The sequence below is a fragment of the Bombus affinis genome, chromosome 13 (assembly GCF_024516045.1).
Source record: "Bombus affinis isolate iyBomAffi1 chromosome 13, iyBomAffi1.2, whole genome shotgun sequence".
Taxonomy (NCBI): Eukaryota; Metazoa; Arthropoda; class Insecta; order Hymenoptera; family Apidae; genus Bombus; species Bombus affinis.
In genome coordinates, this window is record NC_066356.1 from 8,942,824 (window position 1) to 8,969,373 (window position 26,550).

General features: G+C 38.8%; 3 protein-coding genes across 3 annotated transcripts; 2 read left to right on the top strand and 1 right to left on the bottom strand.

Moving 5' to 3' along the window:
* The first annotated feature begins 18 nt into the window (after nt 1-18).
* On the top strand, nt 19-2,375 carry LOC126923569 (protein LSM12-like). Its single transcript, XM_050737153.1, has 4 exons — nt 19-191; nt 720-1,096; nt 1,162-1,249; nt 1,313-2,375. Exons 1-4 carry the CDS (start codon nt 71-73, stop codon nt 1,336-1,338), a joined length of 612 nt encoding a protein of 203 aa, XP_050593110.1. The 5' UTR covers nt 19-70; the 3' UTR covers nt 1,339-2,375.
* On the bottom strand, nt 2,371-12,431 carry LOC126923545 (NACHT and WD repeat domain-containing protein 2). The gene is made up of 26 exons (XM_050737085.1): nt 12,109-12,431; nt 11,937-12,025; nt 11,498-11,614; nt 11,204-11,407; nt 10,986-11,130; nt 10,413-10,638; nt 10,153-10,351; nt 9,851-10,093; nt 9,382-9,579; nt 9,002-9,141; nt 8,340-8,942; nt 8,133-8,238; nt 7,900-8,072; nt 7,606-7,825; nt 7,332-7,544; nt 6,711-6,912; nt 6,515-6,638; nt 6,086-6,439; nt 5,789-6,007; nt 5,567-5,713; nt 4,658-4,863; nt 4,391-4,590; nt 4,117-4,286; nt 3,902-4,060; nt 3,647-3,836; nt 2,371-2,651 (listed from the first exon to the last, which is right to left on the bottom strand). Exons 1-26 carry the CDS (start codon nt 12,209-12,211, stop codon nt 2,505-2,507), a joined length of 5,097 nt encoding a protein of 1,698 aa, XP_050593042.1. The 5' UTR covers nt 12,212-12,431; the 3' UTR covers nt 2,371-2,504.
* Nucleotides 3,035-26,520, top strand: LOC126923543 (transformation/transcription domain-associated protein). Its single transcript, XM_050737082.1, has 11 exons — nt 3,035-3,663; nt 12,931-13,104; nt 13,220-13,519; nt 13,608-13,802; nt 14,498-22,261; nt 22,438-23,796; nt 23,899-24,073; nt 24,148-24,379; nt 24,566-25,208; nt 25,317-25,530; nt 25,603-26,520. Exons 2-11 carry the CDS (start codon nt 12,979-12,981, stop codon nt 25,944-25,946), a joined length of 11,352 nt encoding a protein of 3,783 aa, XP_050593039.1. The 5' UTR covers nt 3,035-3,663; nt 12,931-12,978; the 3' UTR covers nt 25,947-26,520.
* The last annotated feature ends 30 nt before the right edge of the window (nt 26,521-26,550 follow it).

Sequence of the window (26,550 nt, forward strand, 5' to 3'; positions counted from 1 at the left end):
ATTTCGAGGGACATTTGAAATCAGAACAGATGGCGATAGGGAGTCCGCGGTTCTAAGTTCGTAGTGAAAAATGGCCGGCGCCAACGATTGTTTCAGCATCGGGAGTACGGTGGCCTGTAAAACCTGTTACAAGGAGGAGATCGAAGGCGAGGTGTTAGCATTCGATCCACAAACTAAAATGCTAATCCTAAGTATCCTTTTCTCATAAATTCGCTTAAAGTAACATTCTTCCCGTAAACTACATGTATGCAGCGCTCATCCGTCGCTCGTTTAACATTGCCGCAGTGTAAATAACTTTCGAGCTATCTATGATAGGTTTTGTGAATTTTAACGAACGACCACTGAGGTACGTTTCGTGTTTTCACACGGGAAACGTGCAATACCGCTTGTCAATTATTTGATCATCATCTAACCAACTACACGAAGTCAGGTTAGTTTCGTCATTCAATCAACCATGCTGGATTTTCCGTTGCTTTTTATTGCTCTGCTTATATGTTCTTTAACGTATTTTCACGTTTCACACGTAAACTTTCACTTTCATTTCTCTTCATGATTTAGGAATAAAAATATTTTTACTATTATGGGAAATGTTAGAAAACCATGCTTATAACCTGAGAATTTATTTTGTAGCCAGGTGACCTTATGATTGGAATATATTTATACTATGTTTGATTTTCACATTTTGTGGTAACAATAATTCCTTAACTGACGCTTACCAGAATGTCCGTCATCCAGTGGGTCACCATCATTAAACGATGTACACATAGTAAATTTATCCTTGGTATCAGAGGTCCAAGTAAAGCGGGAAGTTAGCCCTACCACTAGCGAGCCACCACAAAGCCTTAATTTACAAAAGCTGAACAGAAGAGTACGTAATCAAATTGAAGAGAAGAAAAAACTGGTAATGGCTCTGCAGGCCGGAGTATCTCCAGAGGGACAAAAACTCTTCAGTACTATATCAAAAACCATCCCAGAAATTACGTGGAATGGACCAAATATTGTTGTATTTGATAATGTCACAATCAGACCACCATATAAAGTTGACAATGTTCATGGAAACATAGAATCTGGAGCATATAAACACGTAAAGAAAGTGGTAAGTGATTTAAAAAAGTAGAATATGACAATTTGCTATAACCTGCATGGTTTTCAATCCTACAGGTTGAAAAACACATTAAAGATACGGAAGCGTCGCAACAGGCACAACAACAGCGGGAACAACAACAACAGCAACAGAAGCAAAAAGGAGGTGCGATGCAATAAAATTTCAAAAAGGCCCTATATCAGAAATAAAGCTACCATGCTTTCACAGAAGTTCCAGTCTTTGAGGAAAAGTAGGAAATGACGATAACGAGATACTAAGAAATTAAGAAAAAAAGTCACTGCAAAACTACTACATAAGCCTATCAAGAGAACCAGCATCACAGATTAAGTTCAAATTTATTTGAATGAAAACGCATTTCACAGGAATCAAATGTGAATTGATTATCGAAATTTTAAACGAGTATCAAATGTTTTGATAATATCGTATGAGCAGCATTTTCAAAATCAATAAAACACACCATACTAAACTTTTTAGTAAAGAGCATAATATTTGACGAAGAATGCTGTTTATTGTATCTAACAAGCTGCCATACAACTTTAGGTTCTGCTGGAATTACATGTGCTCTGATGCAGGTGTGTTTTAGTTTAGTTTAACATTGTTATAAAATACGTTTAATAGTTGTTTACAGATTATTGATGTACATGATGGTAGCATAATTCGGTTGCCATGTGAATATCAACTTTTTTAAAAATACAAATCGATCGACGTGGTATAATTTAAGTCCGTATGAAACGGTTCAATATATTTTTAACTACTACACCACAAGTGGAAAAGTAACAAACGATCAACGAAAATTTTCATACGCGAAACATCCGACTTCAATACTGATTCAAATTTTACGTTCACTCGCTGATTGTAATATCATTTCTTTTTAATCGTTCATTATAGTACTGTCGATCTCTTGTAATTTGTGAACAAACAAACGAAGAGAAAAAAAAACATGATCGTCGCAATTCGTTGCAATTCATCGCGCCTGCGTCGGCACGAGACGTATTCGATCGCGATGTGACATTGTAAACTGAAAATGGATATCCCCTTGCATAAAGCAAGCCATAAAATTGTTATTTAAATGAAGACATCAAGCTTGGTTTGTGCAAGGGCAACCTATACCTGTAACGATATATTTACAGGTAATTTCATTTGCAATGATAAAATATAGAACTCGTCTCGTGCCCTTTACCTTTTGAACGCGGAAAGACAGAAGAAAAGAAAGAAAGATGATAAAAATTAATTACATAAAAAGACACAAATAAATGTAATATAAATTCTATTATTAACGTTTTACATTTATTATTCCTTGATCGGAGATTTCTACCAAAGAGACATACTATCGTGCTATATTACGCTATGTTATCTGTACTAAACAAATTTTCTATAAAAATAATCTATTCTATATTCTTTATTCTACATTTTCGTCTAATTCCTGAATCGTTTCCGCAATGTTTGCATTTCGTATAATAGCACTCAAGTCGTGTGTTACACGAGCAATACGAGCAGCGGCTTTAAATTTAATAGCTACTCGTTGCTTCTCAGTTTTCTTTTTCCACTGAAATGGCGTTAAATTATGTATTAGTATTTTATTAAAGAAGCAGAAGATGCCTTTTTTTATCACCAAAATAAGATATAAATAATAAAGTTCTTCATTGTTTCAAAAGATGTAGAAACTGCAGGATACAATTTAATAATTCGAAAAGATTTGTATACCTTTCATAATACCAACTGTTGGTATTAATTCTCTATATATTTAATTTTATTTCCATATGTTTTTTGTATTTAATATTAGAACCATATTAATAAATTTAAAAAAGGCAACATATTTATCTGATAATCTTTATTAAATAAATCTGTTGTTAATCGAATAAAAAATTCACAATAATACTTTTGAAAATATATGTGGAATTGAAAAGTAACTAGATTTGATGCGCCACCTTTCTTGAAGCGAGAAAGAGAAAGGGAGAACATCGTGGTTGAGTGTTTTGAGTGAACGTTTTGAGTTTATTGCACTATACGCGTGTTCCGCGTGTAATTTTCTATTTTTCCTAATCAAATGAAATAAGGTAATTTTAATCGATTTTATTGAGAATTGATTGAAATTTGAATTTCATAAAACAATACCCAGGCCTATACACAGAAATTACGACTAATTTCGCTTTTGAGCGGGACATTATAACAAGCGAAATTTTGATAAAATCAACTGTAAATAAGCATAGCAAAGTGTTTTAAGTTCTATCAGAATTATTTATTGAACGCTACGGGTTTATAAAGGCCGATAATAATATTTAAATAATCTTAGTGTTCGATGCGGCAAGTGTTTATCCTAACCTATTTCCAAAGTTGACAAACCAGTGACTGGAATAAATTCTCTATCGAGCATTCTCGATCTTAATATTTAAAAAAAGATTAACAATAAAAGGGTACAAGATAAAATCAATGGGGAACACAAATTATTCTTCCATATGTGCAGTTTCTACAATCTCTTTAAAAACACGTTTCGTTTGTTTACTAGTGTGATAATATTTGTGTGTGCAGTTGTTTACTTACGTTTTCATCGCGAGATGGTAAGTTTGCAATGTACTCCTTTATTTCTTCCTTTTTAGGATCTGCTATAGCTAAAACAGATACACAACCATCTACTGTTCCTAAGACTATACTCTTACCATCATAAGTGCTATCGATAGCACTCAGTTCTGCTTGAACTCTGTAGTTTGCTATAATTTCACAGTCTGATGATCTATGAATGAAATAGGTGACAGAGGTTTGCATATTTTCTTCTTAATTTAATCTTTATCTATTTACCTAAATACACGTATAGTTTTTCTTCCACTATGGTAATAAAGAACATATTCATCAGTGCGGTTGAACATAGATATTACAGTGAAAACACCCTCTGCAACTTTTGGAATATATGTTTTTACAGTAGTTCCTTTTTTCAATTCTAGGAGCTCTAAACCACCTCTAAAATATCAAAATCATTAAAACTTCTTTTTGAAATTACTTTAAATGAGAATTACCTGCTAGGTGCGTATAAAGTATATTTCCCATCTCTGCTGATATTTCCACTCCATTTGGGAATCGTACGGATAATTTTCTTTTTATTTATGTCCAAAATGGTACCTTTGTCAGATCCAATGATTCCTATCCAGTGTGGTTTATTTGGCATTGGAGTGATACATGAAATATCCTATCAAAAAATTATAAATTATATAGAATTACTTATCCTATGTATAACAAAAATGAAATACTATTTTCTTTTTCTTTTTTTTTTTTTTTACATAATATTCTTACTTTGAACCCTGGTAATTTTATTGGAATTTTACTTATTAGCGCTCCAGTATTTGCATTGTAAATGATAACACAATCCCTGTTGCCTTTATCTGCTGCTGGAGCAATCAGAAAAGAATTGTCAGAAGTCATCACAACATTTCGAAATGATGTACCTGTGTGACTTCTGACCAAATATTCCAATGTAAACGTAGTCTTTCCATCTATTAATTATGATCAATTATTAATACCTTTAAGGACCCCTAAATATTCTATCAATTAACACTATACCGGGAATAGTTCTCATAAAAAGAGTAGCAGTGATTTTCATGCTTTCCACTCCTGCAGGATTTTTCGGCCTCGAAACGGCTATAAATTTAGACGAATTTTCGACCAATGTCAGCTGCCTCACATGCTGCTGTTCCTCTTTGAACAACACCTGTTCCGTAATTCTGTTCCATATTAGTATATTACCTGATTCTGTCGATACGATATATCTGAAATAAAGAAGCATGTCAGGTTTCATGGATTAGTCGTATAATATCATTGATTTGCCCGGAAAATTCGTAGCGAAATTTGAAATATCCTATTAAAATAATACAAACTATAGAAAAGTCTGTACTCTATATGTAAATAGTATGAGATACTATTATTTTTCTTTCTTTAATCGCTTTAATATCTTCGCCGTGTCTTTCGACTGAATTATTTTATTAAGTAATCTATGCATTGTTTGCGTCAAATCAGTTTTCCATCCTTTCTGACTATAAAACATTTTAAGCAAATGTTAACCATTAGAAAATGTTTAGTTCAAAGAACTAGAAAACATACGAAGACAGTTGAACTATGTATATGTAATTAATAAAGCTGTGGAATAAGATATCAATCAGAGATCGACAATTCTTGTCGAGGCGAATTGTTTTCATCGAGACACGTGATATCGTCTTATCGAAAAATATTTCCTTATCGAGAAACGAGGCCTTTGTTATTAACGAATTCCAGACATTCCTCTATGATTATTGCACTTAATCAGTTCGCGTGAAAGCGGCATTTATCTGAATTAAATGTCTTGCCGTTTAACAGAGATTTATTACGAGCCACCTTTTTCAATCTCATAAAATGCATCGCGGTATCGAACACATTAAATCCTTGCCAAAAACGCCACGAAATTTCTGAACAAGTAATATTAACAGTTATACCAACTTTCCATCGTGAGTTATGCAGGCGTGAGTGACAATTGCTCCCAAAGGACTGTCCGCCAATTTCGAGATCAGTCTTCCTGTTTGTAAGTCCCAAATTCCTACACAGTCTCTTGTCACCGTTACTGCTAAATTACATTCTTCTGCCAAGCTTTCAACGTAATTGAAAATACTATAAGTAAAAAGGAGATCGATCCATTCTGCGATCACGATAAAACGTTAATACCTTATCATATCAATCTGCAACTCGTGTCTGTCTATTACATGAACCTGCTCGAAGATATTATTTATGTTCCATACTTTCACGCTTCTGTCGATGCTCGATGTTACGACGCTGTTCCAATTTCCAATGGTCAGCGCTTCCAGTCGAATAATCCTCGCGAAATGAGCATCCAGGATCTTCACCAATTCAGCTGTTTCAAGATTCCACACGTATAAATTTTTTCTACGAAAATAATAGCTTTTGTTTCTTTTCTTTTTTCTTTTCTATTAACGCAGTCGTTTAATTCATAGTAAAACACACCTTACACCGGCGACGGCGTAATTCTTGTTGCCACTGACCATGATCGAATTCGAGCACATCATCTTCGTGCTGATGTTTCGAACTCCGTTGGGCAATATAAGGACGTATGCGTCGCTCTTACTTTCTAAGAACCACACGATGAAACCATTGGCACTTGTGGCTAGGAGCATCTCCTCTTCCCTGTCCAATTTCAATTGCAACAAGTATTCCACATCGTCGTTGAAAGCTCTGGGCATGTCGAAAACTTTCTCCCATTGAGAGGACGTTTCATCGCTGATGTATTTCGTGACTCGATAATCTCCTTTAGTTGTACAAGCGTATAAAACTTGTTTGTTATTGGTCATTACCATAACGCTGAAGTATAGACGTTAAAGAAGAGAGTTAAGGTTGATTGGAAGAGAATTAAAAGTGATTTAATCGATGATTCACCTATGGAAATTTAAGGGTTCCAGTGATATCTTTTTTCTGTAGGTATGCAAAAGCATATTGGTGTCTTCCATGTTTCCAGACCAGAATACTATTCTATAATCATCCAGATTCGTGTGTTCCACGCCTATTTAGAGAAGCATGTATTATTTCAGGTGTTTCCATTATTTCAAAGATGGCACATTATCATTGCACTCACATAAAATTGGCCATTTGTTAGAATCCTCCGGATTCGTGTGTGTATCTAGTAGATTTCCTCGTAAGTCGAATCTACACCAACCTAATTTACCATAGACGAAGAAGAACTGATTCATCAGATGTACTCCGCACACTGGTTCCTCATTTGGAAGAGGATTATCGATAATAACGAACTCGCTCGTCAGGGTATTTAACACGACGCTCTGTTAAAGAGAAACACTTGAAATTCTTTTGTATTTTGTGACAAAGTAACTATGCGCTATTGTACCATTGATATATCATGTAAAGAAAGAAATAAAATACCAAATAATCGATTTACTTACAACTAACAGCCCTTCCGCGAGAGAATTAAATATAGTGCTATAAATTGCACGTTTTAGATACTGTCGTACGCGAGAACATTATTATTAATAAGTTACTATTAAAAACATTAAAGTGCATCCCCTTTCAAAAGTCCATGATTTACATATTTACATGAAATATCGAATCCGTATTAAGAATAGAATGCGCCCTAGGACTAGAAATACAAGAAATTTTGACAATGAAGAATTGCACAATTACATTCCCAGTTTTTAATTCTCAACTTTTTTTTCACTTCGTTTCAGGAAGGGCAAATGGATACCTGATTATTAGTGGTAAACGCAGCTGCGTATCTATTATCAGGACTGAGAACTAGGTGTTGCATAATTCCCTCAACACCAGGATTTACATCCCTTGCCATGTCGCTGGTGCTCAGATCCCAGGTGATGAATCGATTGGATATCGAGACGACGTACCGGTAATCCGACGTTAGGCAAAAGTCAAACACGGCGAATTGATGGCCCTCCAGCGAATACTGAAAGGTTTACGAGATCAGGAGAACGTTTTCGTTTAATCGGCCGGGTTTGTTCATGTACTTTTAACGGTCCTCCAGGAGTATGTAGACAATGATAAACCGGAAGCAGGGCGCAATCCTTGGCGCCGTCGTTATCACACGCTCGAAGCAACATCTTCACGTTCACGTTCCCACCAATTTCTGGCAATAATCGACCTATTAGTTGAGGTGCGAGCATATCTGGATGGGATCCCAAAATTGCACCTCCTAATCTGAGCGCATCTGCAACCAGCATAAGTTCCCTGGAGCAGAAATTGACGCTTTTGATTGAAAATCGCTAAAAATCCAATTATTTTACTTCGATTTTTCAATTCACCTGACGATATTTTGATCGTCGATGAAATTACAGGCATCTTCGAAGTCCGAAAGCACTGCTTGCAACGGACAAGAGCTTAGTTTGGCATGCAGCCACTCGTAGTTGAACAGAACGTTCTCGAACAGATCGTTGAAACGTCGTGATCTGACCAAATGGAAAGGTAGTTCACCGAACTAAAATTGGAAATATATTACCTTTCGTAGAAAGCAATTGGAGACATCAACCTGTTATACCTTTCTGAGATTGTATCTAGTGATTGTCCCATCTTTCGAGTAAAATGCCAGAGGTTGTTCCGGTACTTTTCTATCTGCCACTCCTTCTTTGTCCGCCAAATTAAACCTATAAATTCACCTTAATTACGTTAAAGTGCAGAGAAATATTTTGCAAAGTGTTTGCCAGATAAGAATACTTAAAGAATACCTTCAAGGAGATGGATCTACCTGTGTCTCTGAATTTCAGTGTATTTAAACGGCTTGGGTCGCCCACCACCCCAAATGCCAAGATAGTAATCAGCGATCATGGAATGGAAATACATGGCCATGTTCATATTTTTGAAGTATCTTTCCTTAGCGGTGTCTCTAAATTGTCTGTGGTACCAATTAAGGACACTGACACCATCAGCTTCTCTTTCGCTCAAATAATTAGGCAAATCGTTTCGTATCCTGGTCCAGAGCAAAGGTGGAATTCTTCTGACTGGTGGTAAATGATACTGATAAACGTCATCTAACACCTTGTCGTCCAAGGAGATCAGATCTTCGAGCTCAGACTCTGATAAACCTGACTTTGCAGCAGTGATGTAAGCCAGCGCATGGAATACTAGAATTTTTCCATGCTGTTTCTCTATTCTTTCAAAAAGCATCATAATACTGTCCATCACTGTGCACGTTAAATGAGTATCCGCTGGTTTAGTGTAGCTTCTCCATCTGCAAATTTCTGCAAAGACCAGCTTTACGAAGATTGGTAAGGAGCACTTGGATATAGCGTTCGCCACGAGACGCCATTGATAGTTGTTCAAGTCTCTGTGAGCTGTTTTCATCCACATCCTGTGAAAATTAGAATGTATTCGAAATATCGCTTACATTTTCATAATTCCTCTTGCTACCTTATCACTTCCATAGCAAGATCCTCGCCAAGAGCGACGACTTCGATGAAGTTCTCCTCGGTGTCTATCATCCTTCGTAGTAATTGATAATCTCGAGAGATCACCGGGTTTGATTCTTCAGCCGCGCAAGATAGAATCATCTAAAAAGTCCTCGATAATGTTAGTCGAATACCAATTGATCTGTGGCCAGTGGACTACAGGTATTTATGCAAATTCATATTTTTATTGGCGCAATCAAAAAATGGAACCTACTTAAGTTCTTCCCACCCACCAGAATATCATAGTGTGTACTTTTATATATTTTTATCCATCGTCTGCATCCTATACAGTTTTATATTTTTTAATCTCGCACGAATGAATAAACGTAGTCAGTGTGGTACCTTGCAATTCAATGGAAGTCTGGTAGGCAACCAAGATAGCTTATTTCCTTGTACTCCGGTTAATTGATCGACGCTGTCCAGGAATAGTAAAATCGGCTGCTCAGTTGTAGCTAAAGTTAGTAGATACTTAAAGTAAGCAGTCAGCGGCACCAAATCGTCAGGAATTTCATCAAAGGGTAACATGAAGTTGTAGGAGATCTACGAGGAAATATCGCCATTACAATTATTTCGTCGCTTGATATACATATATAAAATATTACAATAAAACTTCATTCGTTATGAAATTTTTTATCATTTATAAACAATATTTTAGACAAGGAGACAAAATTTTAGTCATTTATCTAGACGTGAAATTTTGATATCTCAACAAGAAGTCATAAATGGTAAAAGAAATCAAGAAAGAACCTGTTTGTTCCTCGGTAGGTTCAGATGAATGAAATTTTACTGTTACGATCATTCAGCTACTTGCTTGTTGACAAATGGAAATCAGCGTGGGTGTCAGCGCACTGCTGTCTGGTGTAGTTCCAAGGAATCGAATTATGTTGATTGGTTTTCTACCAGTGAGCCACGCGCTGCTCGTCAATCCTGCGCTCTTTGCTAACAGAGACGTTTTCCCACACCCACCTTCTCCGTACAATACCAAAGGCTTGTCACTATCACCTAACATGTACTCTTTGATTCTCTCCAATGTATCTTCTCGGCCGTAAAATACCTGAAGAATTTTTTATTTAAATCATATTATTACCCTGCAAAAGTTTTTAGTAAATTTACCTTCACAGAGTTATTACAGGCGTGCAAATGTTGCAAAATTTCTGTTATGATCTGTCCCTGTGCTGAACTGTCTTCTTTTCTCATGGCACGATCCACAAGCTTCACTATGTTTCGATAGAAATGAGTTATAAAGTGTTGAAGATACTCGCTATGGGTTTCCGTGTCCAAACCTTCTCGACCAATCCATTCTACCGTGTACCTTTAAAGAAAATGCGAGGAAAATGAATTCAAAGACGTAATTACGCTTGAGAGATAAATACCTTTGCAGGTTTGTAGTTTCGATCTTGTCCGGAAGTCTTTCGTCCCTCAAATTCGCCAGCAACTTGGAAGCCTCGTTATCTAAGCTTCTGTTAGCGATGTCTAAGAATAAATTGGCTTTCCTTAAGTTTTGTAGGTTGATGTTGTTGATGTATCGTATGTACGCCAGGCAATGGTTTTTAGTATTTTTCACGTTCAAGATACCGTTGATCACTTCCCTTTCAGTCACTGTTTGGAAATAAAAATTCAACAATTTATTTAACCATTCGATGGTTAGATTTCTTCAAATTTATGAGGGATAACGTCACAGGCCAAACTGATCGCATAATTTCACTTTCGATAAACCTATCAGTCCCCCAATGTCCAGGTACATAGTTACTAACGTTCAACAAGAGAAGTTTTATTTTCATAAATTTATTTAAGAAGGTAGGATAAATAGTTGGAAATTTAAAAAGGATGAGAAGCGAAATAATGTTTATAATTGTTATTCTCCTACGCATTTTTATTTGTGGAATTAATCAGCAGGAATTCGAGCATTAAGAAGTTAGCGTAATCTATGCTTATGTTAGACCTACCTGACATAAAATAATTGTGCATGGTATCCTTGTCAAATTTCTCGGAATTGTACAAAGACTGTGCTCCTTTACGAAATAGCTTTTGCATTTTTACCATAGTGTCCCACCAAATCGCCTGGTCCTCTTGCTGCAGCTTTGGGATCCTCTGGATTATACAAATATTCATGTAATCTAACATTTCGCCACGTTGATTGAAGGTAACGAGAACATTCCATTACTTTGTTATTAAAATTTTTCAAGATAGACGATATCGGTTGCAAGATACTCGTAGGCGGAACTGCATTACTGTCCTTTTTGTACCATTTATCCAACAGACTGACGTCCATCCCTTGACCGTCCAATTCTGTCCTCAACATTTCCAATTCCGAACTGAGGACATACGTTGGAATGGGACGATAGCCATATTTCTGTCCCAGGAACACCTTGGAAGAATTTGAAAGATATGGTTCGCGCCATATGGTTCGAAAGTTAGGATTTATGGGATCGAATTAAACTCGAAAATTATATTCTACCACGAAGTTCGGGCCCATTGAAAGTCTCTGACAATTTTCTATTTCCCTCATACAGAGTTCCGTGGTCATATGATCGTCGGTGGCTTCGTCCCTTACACCCCATCTCATGTCAACCACCTGCAATCGAATTATTTAAATGATCCTCGTTTCTTTCTCTTGTACCAGGTTCCTCGGTTTAAATTTAGAACCTATCAGACTGTGGAAAAGTTTTGGCTGTGCGCGACAGGATTCGTGCCTGGTACGATAGAAATCAATTCCCTGTTCAAGGTCGACAGATTGCATTTATGTAACACAGATTTTGACACCCTTTAGTTATATCTATGACTATTCACGAGACACGGACCTTTCGAGCATATTATACAAAAAAGAAAATACTTTCGATCTTTCTAAATTATTGTATTTGATCCAGGCTATGTAAATCTTACAATTGTTTATTTACCTGAAACTCCAATCCATGCTTTTCTCTGCAATAATCCTTCAGCTTTGGATAACACTGCGCCATTAATGTGTTTCGCTCCATCGCCGTATCTGAATCGCAATGTTGCTTATATTAAGAGAAAAAGAAAAAAGACAGAAAATAGAAGATTTACGATTAAAGTATCTCAACGTACCGGTGAAAGTGGAGCTGGTAAATATTCTGACGATTTTTGAGCTAACAGGTGGTAGGGACTTCAAGGATCCCGCGAAGATCGAGTCAATAATAGTTTCGTCCATTTTTTTGTCTTTTTAATATTCTTCTTCTTTTTCAATTTACAAAAATCATTTCTTTCGTCATGCTTGAATCTCATCAGGTTCCCAGCAACATTGCAAGGGCACTGAGATCGTACCCAGGATTTCGTTGGCATTTATAGGCTGTGAGCATATATTCTTTCACCCCTAACATTTCTACGTACACTTCACCCCCTAGCCACGTAGACCAATCAACAAATCACGTTCTGTTTCTTTCTACGAATTTGAGTGCGCTTTTTCCCACTGAACACCTGAGAAATAATAATCAGAGAGGAACGTGCGATTAATTCGACGACTTTAATTAAAGTGAACGAGAGAAAACACTTAGGCGGTTGCCAGGGGTTGTTTGCACCGTTTAAAATGTTCAACGTTCCTCATTGATTTCAAGCAAACTATGCAGTTTACGTCCTACGGCTCTGAATAAGCTAATTCTTTACGTAAAACCATTTCCATGGATATTGTCCATCGATTGATTTGTTAAACAATTAAAAATAGCGATTTTCAAATATTCCAATATTTCCCTCTCAAAAAGTTAAGAACAGCGATTTAGAGTTCGACTTGCAGTTCCGCGCTTGCATTTTTAATGGAGCAGACTTTTCTTTCTATGAAATTAAAATTAGTGGTCTTGAACGAACGTCTTTTTAAGAAACTAAATACAGTAACGTTGAATGAAAATAAAACGTTCGAGTTGCAATTTTTCGCAGGTTTTCTAATGGACCAGAGTTAGCACAACTTTCCATTGAGCAATCAAAATGGCACCACCGGACCCAGTAACGCAAATGAATACGTACAAATCGTACGTAACCATGTTGGCGGATCCAGTTTCAAAGGACGAGTTAAAATTGAAGGCCGCTCAAGAACTGTCGGAGAATTTTGAGGTATCGATTCGCCCCTATACAGTCAAATTACATATCTTTTTTTTTTTTTTTTTTTTTTCTTTAAAAAAATCTCGTTCAACATCTTTTTATTCTTGGCCACGTTAAATTATTACAGGTGATCATGTGCTCCTCGCAATATAAAACATTTCTCGAGCATATGATCAAAATTTTCTTAAAGATACTCCAAGAGGGAGAACCACATTTTATATCAGAGTACAACATCCAACAAGTGAGAAAATTGATTTTGGAAATGATACACAGATTACCTAGCAACGAGTATCTACGCCCGTACGTAAAACAGATTTTGAGTTTGATGTCGAAGTTATTGGAAACCGACAACGAGGAGAACGTTTTGGTGTGTCTGAGGATCATTATCGAACTGCATAAACAGTACAAACCGACTTTTAATCCGGAAGTAAGTACCTTTCTTTAAGATAAAAAGTTTTCCTATCAAAATTTTATCAGAGAAATTTTCACAAGGTCTTTAATTTTCTCTTTTATAGATACAATATTTTTTGCAATTCGTGAAATCGGTGTATAGCGAGTTACCAAAGAACCTGCCAAAAATATTCGAGCCTCGACCACCCTTGAGGGTAAAGGATTTGTCAGAAATAAATATAGAAGCACTTTTAAAAGAAACCTTCACGATCACTGCTATACAAAGCGAAAAAAAGGCTGCGGATGGTACTGTCGTTACTGTAAGTGACCATCAGGCGTTTTACTATCCATTAAAACGAAATAGACTGTGGTAAATACCAGGTATAAATACCTTTATAGGAGATTTCATAAATTCAACACTCGAACGGCGGAGACTGGATTCATTCTGGCTCGTGCAAATATTTTGCCTTTATTGGTTACATATTAGTTTCCTAAGTTACGTTAATATCTTTGAAATTTTTGTGCCTCGGTCTTGCTTTGGTTTCAATAGAGAAAAAGCTTTCAGTGACCTAAGAAAATCTTTAGCATGGGATTAAGATAAGAAATCATGGATATTAATGACTATTCTTGCATATTTTCCTAAAATGTAAGGAATTTGCTAATGATAAAGAATACGACTCGTTTGAACATGGCCCAAGGGATGCTGGAGAATTAAATATATTTAATTATCACACGGAGGCCATAGAAGCCCTATTAGAGTCTTATGGGAGCTCTTCATTATCGCATAAAATAAAATAGTTTCGACAACAACGATTCAGCCTCCGCCAGTCGAAGTTTGAAGATACAAAAATGTATATAACACACAGAAATATATAAAATATCCAAAACGTAGTACTCGATATAACATTTAGTAGATAAAACAAATCTCTACTTAAATTTTTCAATTATATTGACAAAAGTATAAGTTTGTATGAACAGTCACGGTCTAATCCCAAAATTAACTGTTTTCTTCCAGTACAATCTAATTCCCAAGGCGGTATTGTCGCTCAAAGTGCTTCAAGAATTACCGATCATAGTCGTACTTATGAACCAATTGTACAAACAGAACGTGCACCAGGATGTATCTGATTTCATCCCTCTCGTGATAACGACCATAACTTTGCAACCGAGTCCTCAGCATCGAGCCTCTCCTGGATTCAACAAGGAAGTGTTCGTCGATTTCATGGGTGCTCAGATTAAAACACTGTCGTTCCTAGCGTACGTCATCAGAGTTTACCAAGACGTAGTGTCTCAACACAGCTCGATATTGGTGAAAGGAATCCTAGGTTTATTCACGTTGTGTCCAATGGAAGTGGCGCATCTACGAAAAGAATTAGTAATTGCATCGAGACACATATTGGCCACGGATCTTCGGAACAAATTTATACCACATATGGAGTGTTTTTTCGACGAAGATATATTTATTGGGCGAGGCTGGACCACCCACGAATCTCTCAGACCTCTTGCATACTCGACCCTTGCGGACTTGGTTCATCATGTCAGGTTATTGTTACCATTAAGTGACGTGTCCAGAGCTGTACATCTTTATAGCAAGAATTTATTGGACCAAAGTCTTCCCACGGCCGTCCAGATGGTATCTTGCAAGCTGCTGATGAACCTAGTAGACACAGTAAGGCAAAGATCCGATGCTGAGAACAGTACTCAAGGAAGAGAACTTCTTATGAGGATTCTCTTAGTGTTCGTATTAAAATTCAAGACAATAGCGAAGATCTATATACCAATTTTGCGTAACAAGGCCAAGCAAATGACACCTCCTGGTCTAGACATCAAGACAGAGGACGTTAAACCAGCTGTTCCTGATTTGAACGAGGAGAAGGAGACTGGAAAGTCGAAATTCGGGTTTCCTTCTTCTCAAGCTATGAGCTACAACGTCGCCGATTATAGAAACTTAGTGAAAAGTTTGGTGCATGGAGCAAAAGCTATCACAGCGAACTGTATCAACAGCAAGACGGGTGAAGTGACCCAGTCTAATCAGTTTCAGACGAAAGAGACATTGGTGTATATTAAATTGGTAAAATGGGCTCTGCCAGCACTGGATATTTACACGATAGGTCCTCCAACCATCGGAGCTGTCGCGCAACAAGGCAGGCCAGCCCAATCTCAAACAATTCGAACGAGAGAAGAGAAGGAAGTGTTAGAGCTTTTTGGAAACGTTTTTACTCAGATGAATCCACAAACATTCCAGGAAATATTCTCGACTTCGATCGACTACATGGTCGAGAGGATCTTCAAGAATTGCGCATTACAGATTATCGGAAGTGCCTTTCTGTCTAGTCCCACGATATCGTCTACATTCGCAACGATATTAGTCGAGTATTTATTAGAAAGAATGGGTGACATGGGATCCAACGTGGAAAGAAGCAATTTATACTTAAGACTTTTTAAATTAGTTTTTGGTAGCGTGTCGCTTTTCCCTGCTGAGAATGAACATATGTTGAGGCCACATCTGAATCAAATCGTCAATCGAGCCATAGAATTAGCCATGTCAGCGAAAGAACCTTACAACTATTTCCTTTTGTTGAGAGCTCTTTTCAGATCTATTGGCGGTGGTTCTCATGATCTCCTATATCAAGAATTCTTACCTTTGCTTCCTAATATGTTGGAAGGTTTGAACAGACTGCAGTCTGGCTTACATAGACAACATATGAAGGACTTGTTCGTTGAACTGTGTCTGACAGTCCCTGTGAGACTCAGTTCGCTTCTACCTTATTTACCGATGTTGATGGATCCTCTAGTTTCCGCGTTGAACGGAAGTTACTGTCTAGTCAGTCAAGGACTAAGAACTCTCGAATTATGCGTGGACAATCTTCAGCCTGATTTCTTGTACGAACACATACAACCTGTACGAGCTGACTTGATGCAAGCACTCTGGAGAACACTTCATAATCCTACTGACCAAGCTCACGTGGCTTTTCGAGTACTTGGCAAATTTGGTGGTGGAAACAGGAAGATGATGATAGAACCACAGAAACTCGAATACAACGATCGTGAGACTAATTCGCCAGCTATCGTCGTCTATTTCCAAGAACCCACAAAACCGATCGATTTCCCAGTGGAAAAAGTAATCGAGACCGCGTTCAACGCCTTGAAGTCTAACAACACGGATTCGTTTTATCGTAGACAGTGTTGGGAGGTGATCAGCTGCTACCTGGCTGCGTCACTGCGACTCGATGACACCAATGCTATTCTACATAAGCTGTTTATGCATCCCAGCTTCAAGGAAGGAAAAATTTCACATCAACGAGGACCGCACTATCAATGCCCAGACACTGTCGCGAGGAACGTTCAGCAGACAGCTCTGACAGGATTGTTTGTCGCTGCAGAAATTAAAGAATTAAGACATTCTGTATTAGGTACCGTGGTATCCATCGTCAGACACTACACTATGGTAGCCATAGCGCAGCAAGCTGGTCCATTTTGTTTAACTGGAAGACAAGTTCGTATGCAAGGTCAAGATCCTCTCGTTTTGATCGATGCTCTGGCTGTCATCATGGGCCACGAAGAGAAGGAATTATACAAATCAGGACATCTAGCTCTAGTTTTAATTCTCGAAACTGCGACCAACATTCTTGGCTCCAAAGAAAGAGCCTGCCAATTACCTTTAATGGAATACCTGGCGGAAAAGATGTGTTCTTTGTGTTATGAGCGAGCCTGGTACGCAAAATTAGGAGGTTGCATCGCTATAAAGTTTCTTTTCGAAAGAATGGCGACCAAGTGGGTGCTGAATCATCTATTTGTATTCCTGAAGGCTCTCATGTTCGTGATGATGGATCTAACGGAAGAAGTCTCGAACGGTGCGATAGACATGGCGAAGGCAAATTTGGAGAAGATGCTGAGAGTCTGCGTAAACCCTGGCATACAAGATGGTAACACAGAATTAATCGAGGCTCAAAATAAGAGTCTATACGAGGTTACCCATGAGCTAGTGAGACAGGTGACTTCACCACACACTTTAGTTCGAGAACAGGCCATGTCTTCTCTGCGATTGCTCGCTGAAATACAGAATAAAACAGTCACTGAAGTAATGGAACCACACAAAGAAGTTCTGGCAGACATGATCCCACCTAAGAAACATTTACTCAGACATCAACCAGCCAACGCACAGATTGGTTTAATAGATGGAAACACGTTTTGTACCACGCTGAATCCGCGTTTATTTACGATCGATTTAACGGAGCACGACGTGTTCTTCCAAGAACTTCTAGCGCTCAGCGAGGCAGAAGACGCTAATCTGAATAAACTACCTTGTTATAAGTCTGTCTCGAACCTTATACCACTTAGAAAATCAGCTCTGAGGGCACTAGCCGCCTGTCATTATATCGTAACCTGTCGCGAAAGAATTTTCGGCGTTTTGTACAAAGCTTTGGAAAAACCGAACGCAGAACTGCAAGAGGCGGCCTTCGAGTGCATGCAAAAGTTCATAGCCGGTTTCCAGATCGACATGCAATCCGTCCACGCCATTATGCGACCTATGCTGTTAACCTTAGGCGATCATAGAAACCTCAGTCTAAACTGCGTTAAAAGACTTTCGTATTTAACGCAATTGTTTCCAAGTACGTTCAGCACTGCTCTTTGTGAACAACTGTTACAGCACTTGAAGAAGCTTTTGGAAAATCTAATTCAGGCACACAAAGGTATATCCAAGTCTGGCGAAAACGAACAAAAAATAGCCACCATTATAGGAATCTTTCATGAAATTCCTGCAGCCACTCCGATATTTATCGACATTCTCTGCAGACTCGTCTTGCAGACGGAAAAATCCTTAATGGTCGAAGTGTCCAGCCCATTTCGTATTCCTCTGATGAAATTTTTGCTACGATATCCAACAGAAACGCTCAATTTATTTTTACACGACAACAATATCAAAGATCAACAGTGGAGTAGGTACTTGGAATTCCTTATCAAACAAAAAGATGGAAAACCATTCCGTGATGTGTTACACGGTAGCACGACCAGGTTAATTACCATGCTGCTTGCACATTCTCAAACCAATTCGAACTTGAGTCACAGTGAGAAGAGCGAGCTTCAGCACCAAGCTATAAAAATCATCGCTATCCTAATAAAATTCGACGAACAGTGGTTATCGACACAAAGTCAATTGGTAGGTGCATTGAAACAAATTTGGTGCAACGACGAATATCAAGCTTTGCACAAAAAAGTCGAGAGCGTGGAATATTGCCATTGGAAAGAACCGAAACTTATTGTAAAAATTTTATTACACTATTTTCGTCACCATCCTAACGACATCGATTTGCTATTTCAATTATTGCGAGCGACTTGCGACAGATTTATTCCTGATTTCCAATTCTTACGGGACTTCTTAGAACATACAGTGGCACAAGAATATACAGTTGAGTGGAAACGAAGCGCTTTCTTCAGGTTCGTTGATCATTTCCCTACGAACAATTTGTCCCAAGAACTAAAGGCTAATGTATTACAATTGATCGTAATTCCTTGTTTCGCTGTGAGTTTCGAACGAGGCGAAGGCACGAAACTAATCGGAGGTGCACCGATGCCGTATCAAGACAATCCAGAAAACGTAGTTTCCGTGTTCATCAGCAAGATCATCGACCCGGACAATCCATTCGGTTCAGCGGACTGCGTTCGAATCTCGTTACTCCAGTTTTCCTGTCTTCTGGTCGAACAAGCTTCTCAGCATATTCACGATGTCAGTAATAAGAGACAAGGTAATAAGTTGCGAAGGTTGATGACTTTCGCGTGGCCGTGTCTTTTGGGCAAGAACTGTGTCGATCCTACAACGAGGTATCATGGTCACCTACTTTTAAGCCATATAATAGCAAAGTTCGCCATTCATAAGAGGATAGTTCTCCAAGTATTTCACAGTCTCTTGAAAGCTCATGCACTGGATGCAAGAAACGTAGTGAGACAAGCATTAGAGATTCTAACTCCAGCAATGCCCGTCAGAATGGAAGATGGTAACACGATGCTGACGCACTGGACCAAGAAGATCATCGTAGAAGAAGGACATTCCATGCAACAACTGTTCCATATTCTTCAATTAGTAGTCAGACACTATAAAGTGTACTATCCTGTCAGGCATCATTTGGTGCAGCACATAGTGAATTCCATTCAGAGGCTAGGCTTTAGTCCAACCGCTACTATAGAGCATAGGAGATTAGCCGTTGAATTAGCAGAAGTGATCATAAAATGGGAATTGCATAGAATCAAAGACGAAGCGGAGAGCAACGAATCTGGTGGAAACAAGACGATGGTGAGTTCTGTGAAACGACCTATAAGTGAAGATCCGACTGGAACCAAACGTATGACCGCTCAGACAGCGACAGGAAGTACAACTGTCCCTGTTATTTTACCTAGAATGGAACCAGGCTCTACCAAACCTATAGAAAGAGCTCACGCAGACGCTATCTTGAATTTTTTGCTTCGACTGGCCTGTCAAGTGAACGACGTTACCACGATTCATGGCAATCCAGGCGAACAACTCTCTCGACGCTGCGTGGCTCTGTTAAAAATGGCGCTAAAGCCTGACGTCTGGCCACAATCCTGTGATCTTATGTTAGGTTGGTTGGATAAGGTTTTAGCTAGCGTGGACAGCACTCAGCCCAATTATGGTAATATTTCAACAGCTTTAGAGGTCCTCACGTTTTTACTAGGTGTCATGAAAAGGGAACAGATCCTGTCAAGTTTTAAATCATTGCAACGAGGCATAGGCGCATGTATAGCGAGCAGCAATACCAAAGTCATTCGTTTGGTTCATGGATTATTATCACGTTTGATGACCATCTTCCCTGCAGAACCGACTTCTTCCACGGTCGCTTCCAAATACGAGGAACTAGACACTTTGTACACTACTGTTGGCAAATTTATCGTTGATGGTTTGGCTACGTACGAGAAGAACACCACGGCTACTCCAAGCACGTTGTTCGGAACTTTGATGATGCTTAAGGCAGCTTGCACGAATAATCCGAGTTATATAGATAGATTGATAACTCCGTTCATGAGAGTTCTTCACAGAATGGCCAAGGATCATCTGCATTCCGCTCAAGCGGATGCCAATCCAGTTGGCAGCGAATTGTTAATATTAAGCTTGGACCTCGTGAAGAATCGTGTAGTGGTGATGGGCGTGGAAATGAGGAAAACGTTCATAGGCTCGATTCTAGTCGGCTTGATCGAGAAAACTCAAGACATAAAAGTAATGAAAGCAATCACGAAGATGCTCGAAGAGTGGATGAAGAATAAAAACCCTATCGCCATGAACCAGGCGCCCAGTCTGCGAGAGAAATCAATTTTACTGGTCAAGATGATGCAGTATGTAGAGAAACGTTTCCCTGATGATCTAGAATTAAACAGGCAATTCTTAGAGCTGGTTAATTATATTTATAGAGACGAAACTCTGAAATCCTCTGAACTAACGTCGAAATTAGAGCCTGCATTTTTATCCGGTTTAAGATGCGTTCAACCTCAGATACGAGCCAAGTTTTTCGAAGTGTTCGATGGCTCGATGAGAAGACGGCTTCATGATAGACTTCTGTATATCATTTGCAGCCAAAGCTGGGACGCGATTGGTCCTCACTATTGGATCAAACAGTGCATCGAATTGCTTCTTGTCACTGCTAATTCGACCACTCAGATTCAAATGTCGAATCAGGATACCTTGTTACCGAGTATAACTTCTGTGATAAACATGGCAGACAGCGAGGAGCACAAGAACTTCATAATATACAGCTCTATAAAAGAAGAACCTCAGGACATCTCTGAAACGGCTGATGTAAAAGACGAGATTCTGGATATGGATCTATCTAACATTGATTCTACGACTGTCCCAGAGGAAATCATCACTACCGGGAAAGCAACGTTGACGCAGTTGATCGCTAAACAGGGTGAATTTATAGAGTACGCCAAGAAGATCAGAACAGAGCAATTATTATTAGCTACGGCGCAACTTTGTCACATGGATACGAATTTGGCGGAACGTGTTTGGCTGGACACTTTCCCGAGGATTTGGAGTATTTTAGACGAACATCAGCAAAGCATCTTGACAGTTGAGATCGTGCCATTTATCTGTAGCGGCACCCACGTCATCCAGAAAGATTGTCATCCAAGTGCTATAGCCACGTTCGTCGAAGCAATTTCTCACTGTAATCCACCAGTGCCTTTGCGGCCAGCTTTAATGAAGTATCTGGGCAGATCTCACAATCTCTGGCACAGGATGACACTAAGTTTGGAACAAATGGCGTTCGACAATGGGAATAATCAATTCAAAATTAAGAGAGAGACAGATTGCTACGACTTTGAACCTGATAACAGTCCCCATTCTGAGATCCTGGATTCACTGTCTGATATGTATTCCTTGTTGTGTGAAGAAGATATGTGGTCGGGACTCTGGCAGAAACACGCTCATTATAAGGAAACTTTACAAGCCACTGCGTTAGAACAACAGGGATTTTTTGAGCAAGCACAGGGTGCTTATGACGTAGCGATGACAAAATTTAAGCAGGACTATGTGTCGACACCAGCACCGTTTAAAATACAAAGGGAAGCCATGCTTTGGGAACAGCACTGGATAAGATGTGCAAAGGAGTTGAACCAATGGGACCTGTTATTGGATTATGGAAGTAAGAAGGCGGAGAAGAATCCTTTTTTGATTCTTGAAAGTTCTTGGCGTATTCCTAATTGGGCTATGATGAAGGAGGCGCTTGCTCAAGTGGAACATAATTGTCCGAAAGAGATGGCTTGGAAGGTAAAATGTATTGGGTTGGCAACTAATTGGATTGGCATTACCACCTAGTGACAAAATCCGCAATCACTTAGTTGCCAACCCAAGACTTTTAATTCATTCCATCACACATTCAAACACGCGATAATATTTCTTAGTACGTACAGTAAAATGATTTTTGAAAAATTATATATTTGCAGGTGAATCTGTACCGAGGTTTCCTAGCGATATGTAACAGCGAGGATCAGCACCTAAACGCAGTGGAACGATACGTAGAACTAGCATCTGGTTTATGTATGCGTGAATGGCGTCGATTACCTCACATCGTGAGCCACGTCCATCTACCATTGCTACAAGCAGCTCAACAGATCATGGAGCTTCAAGAAGCGATGCAGATTCACCAAGGACTATTACACGGAAGAAGCACGTCGTTGCACGATATGAAGGCTATCGTGAAAACATGGCGAAATCGATTACCCGTAATAGCCGATGACTTGAGTCATTGGTCGGACATTTTCACCTGGCGTCAACATCATTATACGTTCATCTCGAGTCACTACGATTCGCAACAAGACCAAACGACCAATCACTCGATGCTTGGTGTCCACGCTTCCGTCCAGGCAATCATTCACTTTGGCAAGATAGCCAGGAAGCATAATCTATGTGGTGTGTGTTTGGATTCTTTGTCGAAGATCTATACGATACCCAGCGTACCTATCGTCGATTGCTTCCAGAAGATCAGGCAACAGGTGAAATGTTATCTACAGATGGCTTCGGTTAGTGGTAAAAACGAGTTGCAAGAAGGGTTAGAAGTCATTGAATCAACAAATCTGCGTTACTTCACTAAAGAGATGACTGCAGAATTCTATGCTTTGAAAGGCATGCTGTTGTCACAGATAGGTAGATCAGACGACGCGAACAAAGCCTTCTCAGCTGCAGTTCAATTGCACGATACATTAGTGAAAGCTTGGGCTTTATGGGGTGATTACTTGGAGCACATCTTCACGCGTGATGCACGCCAGATTTCTATTGGAATCTCGGCGATCACTTGCTTCCTTCACGCTTGCAGACACCAGAACGAATCCAAGTCCAGGAAATATTTGGCGAAGGTTCTATGGCTGCTCACTTACGACGACGATAAATCTTCTCTGATGGAAGCCGTAGAGAAATATGCTGTAGGTGTTCCTCCGATTCAGTGGTTACCTTGGATACCTCAGTTGCTGATGTGTTTGGTTAGACACGAAGGAAACGTGATTCTAAATTTACTGAGCCAAGTTGGGAGAATGTTCCCGCAAGCTGTGTATTTCTCCATTAGAACTTTGTACCTTACATTGAAGATTGAACAACGTGAGAGGTATAAGAGCGCGGAATTGGCTGCTGGAAAGAGTCAGGAAGGAGTGGAAGGTCGTGGAGCTGCGGGAAACGTGCAGCAACAAGGAGTACCTGAAACGGGACCAATTCGAGCCACGCCGCCCATGTGGAGGTGCTCGAAGATAATGCATATGCAGAGAGATATTCATCCTACTATTTTGTCTAGCTTAGAAGGCATCGTGGACCAAGTTAGTTATATAAATTATACTCTTTCTAAACTAGCTAGTCATAGTGTTAAAACAAATGAGAAATATGTATCAAGTGACTAATACCAAATTTTGATGATTCAGATGGTCTGGTTCCGAGAAACTTGGTACGAAGAAGTCCTAAGGCAGCTAAGACAAGGTCTAGCCAAGTGTTACGCGATAGCATTCGAAAATCGTGGGGCTGTGAGCGAAGCAACCATAACTCCACACACCTTGAACTTTGTGAAGAAGCTGGTCTCTACCTTTGGCATAGGAATTGGTGAGTTCCGACACTGAGTCTTTATAACTATCTAAACTCTAGAATCTGTTAAAGAAGGATTTTTCAAATCCCAGAAAATATATCCTCCTCTCAAAATGTGAACAACACGTTCGGCTCGGCGGCTTCAGAGTCTCTGGCACGCAGAGCTCAGGCTACCGTCCAAGATCCCGTTTTCCAGAAGATGAAGGGTCAATTCAAAAGCGACTTCGACTTCACCGTACCTGGAGCGAGATTACTGCATAACCTGATCAGCAAGCTGAAGAAGTGGATCAAGATTCTCGAAGGAAAGACGAAGCAATTACCAAAGTAAGTATCATTTTGTAGAAATCTGTATTAGGTTGTGTGATAAGTTTTTTCAATGTCATATTTTGTGGAATATTATAGAAAAATGAAAAATCATTCTTGTAAAAAATAGCAAATAAATTTATTGCACAACCTAATAAATTTCACCTCTGCTCCAAAATCTAAATCTATCAACTTAATATCAAACAGGTCCTTCTTAATCGAAGAGAAATGTCGATTTCTAAGTAACTTCAGCTTGAAAACTGCCGAAGTAGAACTACCAGGCGAATTTCTCTTACCTAAACACTCTCATTATTACGTAAGGATAGCAAGATTCATGCCAAGGGTCGAAGTTGTTCAACGACATAATACAGCAGCTAGAAGATTACGAATTCGCGGACATAATGGACGTTTGTATCCTTATTTAGTTGTCAATGATGCTGGATTGGGCGATGCAAGACGCGAAGAACGTGTCCTTCAATTATTGCGAATGTTAAATCACTACCTGGCTAAACAAAAAGAAACCTCAAGGAGGTTCTTGCACTTCACCGTTCCTCGCGTGGTCGCGGTTTCACCGCAAATGCGTCTGGTCGAAGATAATCCTGCTTCCGTTTCTTTGTTAGACATTTATAAACAAGGCTGTGCAAAATTAGGTATAGAACATGATGCGCCTATAGCTAGGTATTACGATAGATTGGCCACGGTACAAGCTAGAGGTGCACAAGCAAGTCATCAGGTGCTAAGGGACATACTGAAAGAAGTGCAGACAACGATGGTTGCCAAGACAATGCTCAGAGACTGGGCGGTGAAAACGTTTCCTGGCGCAACCGACTACTGGACCTTCAGAAAAATAGTAATATTACGCGTTCCAATCAATTGAAATTTAATTTTCCTATACTAAACAAGCACTATTGGATTGTTCCATGTACTAATTGATTCATTTCTTTTTTCATTTTTACAGTTCACTCTACAACTGTCTTTGACTTGTTTCGCGGAGTACGTGCTCCATCTGACAAGATTGAACCCGGATATGATGTACGTGCATCAGGATTCTGGTCTCATCAATATTGCTTACTTTAAGTTCGATGTTGATGATACCTCTGGCGAGCTAGATGCTAATAGACCAGTTCCCTTCCGATTGACACCAAATATTCTAGAATTCCTCACCAGTACAGGTCCGTGTAATTTATATTACTTTATTGTACTTATGAAGATTATAAAATATTTGAAGAATCATTTTTAATTAGGTGTATCTGGACCACTGACTGCGAGTGCAATTGCCACAGCTCGTTGCTTAGTACAACCATCTTTCAAAGTGCATACGATTCTTCGTGCAATTTTACGAGATGAAGTAATCGCGGATCATAATAAGAAACAAGAGGATGCTGAAAATTCATCGCAAGCTCCAACAGATATGAAAGGCGAGCTTCTGATAACGATGGTCACTCGAGCAGTGAACGCGATCGTTGGAAGACTGAACTCTTTGGCCAACTTCGATGGAACCGATAGTAAAGTCAGCACGTTGGTCGCTGCAGCCAATAGTCACGATAATTTATGCAGAATGGATCCGTCTTGGCACCCATGGTTGTAATCGAGTTTTCTTAAGATCTACTTGTGCTTCCAATGCGAACAAATATAGAGAAATTGATGGATGTGGGTGATTCTCATAATTTATGCAGAACTTGTATTATTGTTTGTACTAATTCAGTTTTCTATTGCGAGAAGCAGCTACAGTCATTGATATTCTCTATACTTTGGACATCTACTACATGTGTATCATTTTCTTCGTTTTTTCCCCTTTTTTTTTAAATTGCAATCGACTAGTTTCCATATAATTTTGGTCTCAAGACATACTGTACTAAGTTGTGTAAATATTACGCTGGAATGTATGGAATTATTTGTAAAGTATATGTTCGCGATTCGCTCGGAATGATCCGATTATTACAGTTTTACATTGACTTATTTCAATCAATTTATCTTCTTGTATTACACATGTTTATATCGTGTAAAAATTCTCAATTCGAGAATGTTCCATCTGTATCATTTACTGTACATACTACTTTTAAGTGTAATTTATAGTGATTTATCAAAAAGTGTTTATAAATCTAAAGAATGAGAAAGAAAAAGAGAGAAATAAATTATCTAAAATAACTACCTTTTCTCAATTCTGTGGTAAATTCTTTACAGCCCAGTAT

Excerpts from the sequence above, each read along its gene's own strand:
- LOC126923569 (XM_050737153.1), top strand. The coding sequence starts at position 71 with ATGGCCGGCGCCAACGATTGTTTCAGCATCGGGAGTACGGTGGCCTGT. Across the intron at positions 1,097-1,161 it reads ATAAACACGTAAAGAAAGTG|GTTGAAAAACACATTAAAGA; the intron begins GTAAGTGATTTA and ends TCAATCCTACAG. Across the intron at positions 1,250-1,312 it reads GCAACAGAAGCAAAAAGGAG|AAGTTCCAGTCTTTGAGGAA; the intron begins GTGCGATGCAAT and ends ATGCTTTCACAG.
- LOC126923545 (XM_050737085.1), bottom strand. The coding sequence starts at position 12,211 with ATGGACGAAACTATTATTGACTCGATCTTCGCGGGATCCTTGAAGTCC. Across the intron at positions 4,591-4,657 it reads TTTTATGAGAACTATTCCCG|ATGGAAAGACTACGTTTACA; the intron begins GTATAGTGTTAA and ends CATAATTAATAG. Across the intron at positions 3,837-3,901 it reads AAAACTATACGTGTATTTAG|ATCATCAGACTGTGAAATTA; the intron begins GTAAATAGATAA and ends TTTCATTCATAG.
- LOC126923543 (XM_050737082.1), top strand. The coding sequence starts at position 12,979 with ATGGCACCACCGGACCCAGTAACGCAAATGAATACGTACAAATCGTAC. Across the intron at positions 13,520-13,607 it reads AACCGACTTTTAATCCGGAA|ATACAATATTTTTTGCAATT; the intron begins GTAAGTACCTTT and ends TCTCTTTTATAG. Across the intron at positions 25,209-25,316 it reads ACTGGACCTTCAGAAAAATA|TTCACTCTACAACTGTCTTT; the intron begins GTAATATTACGC and ends TCATTTTTACAG.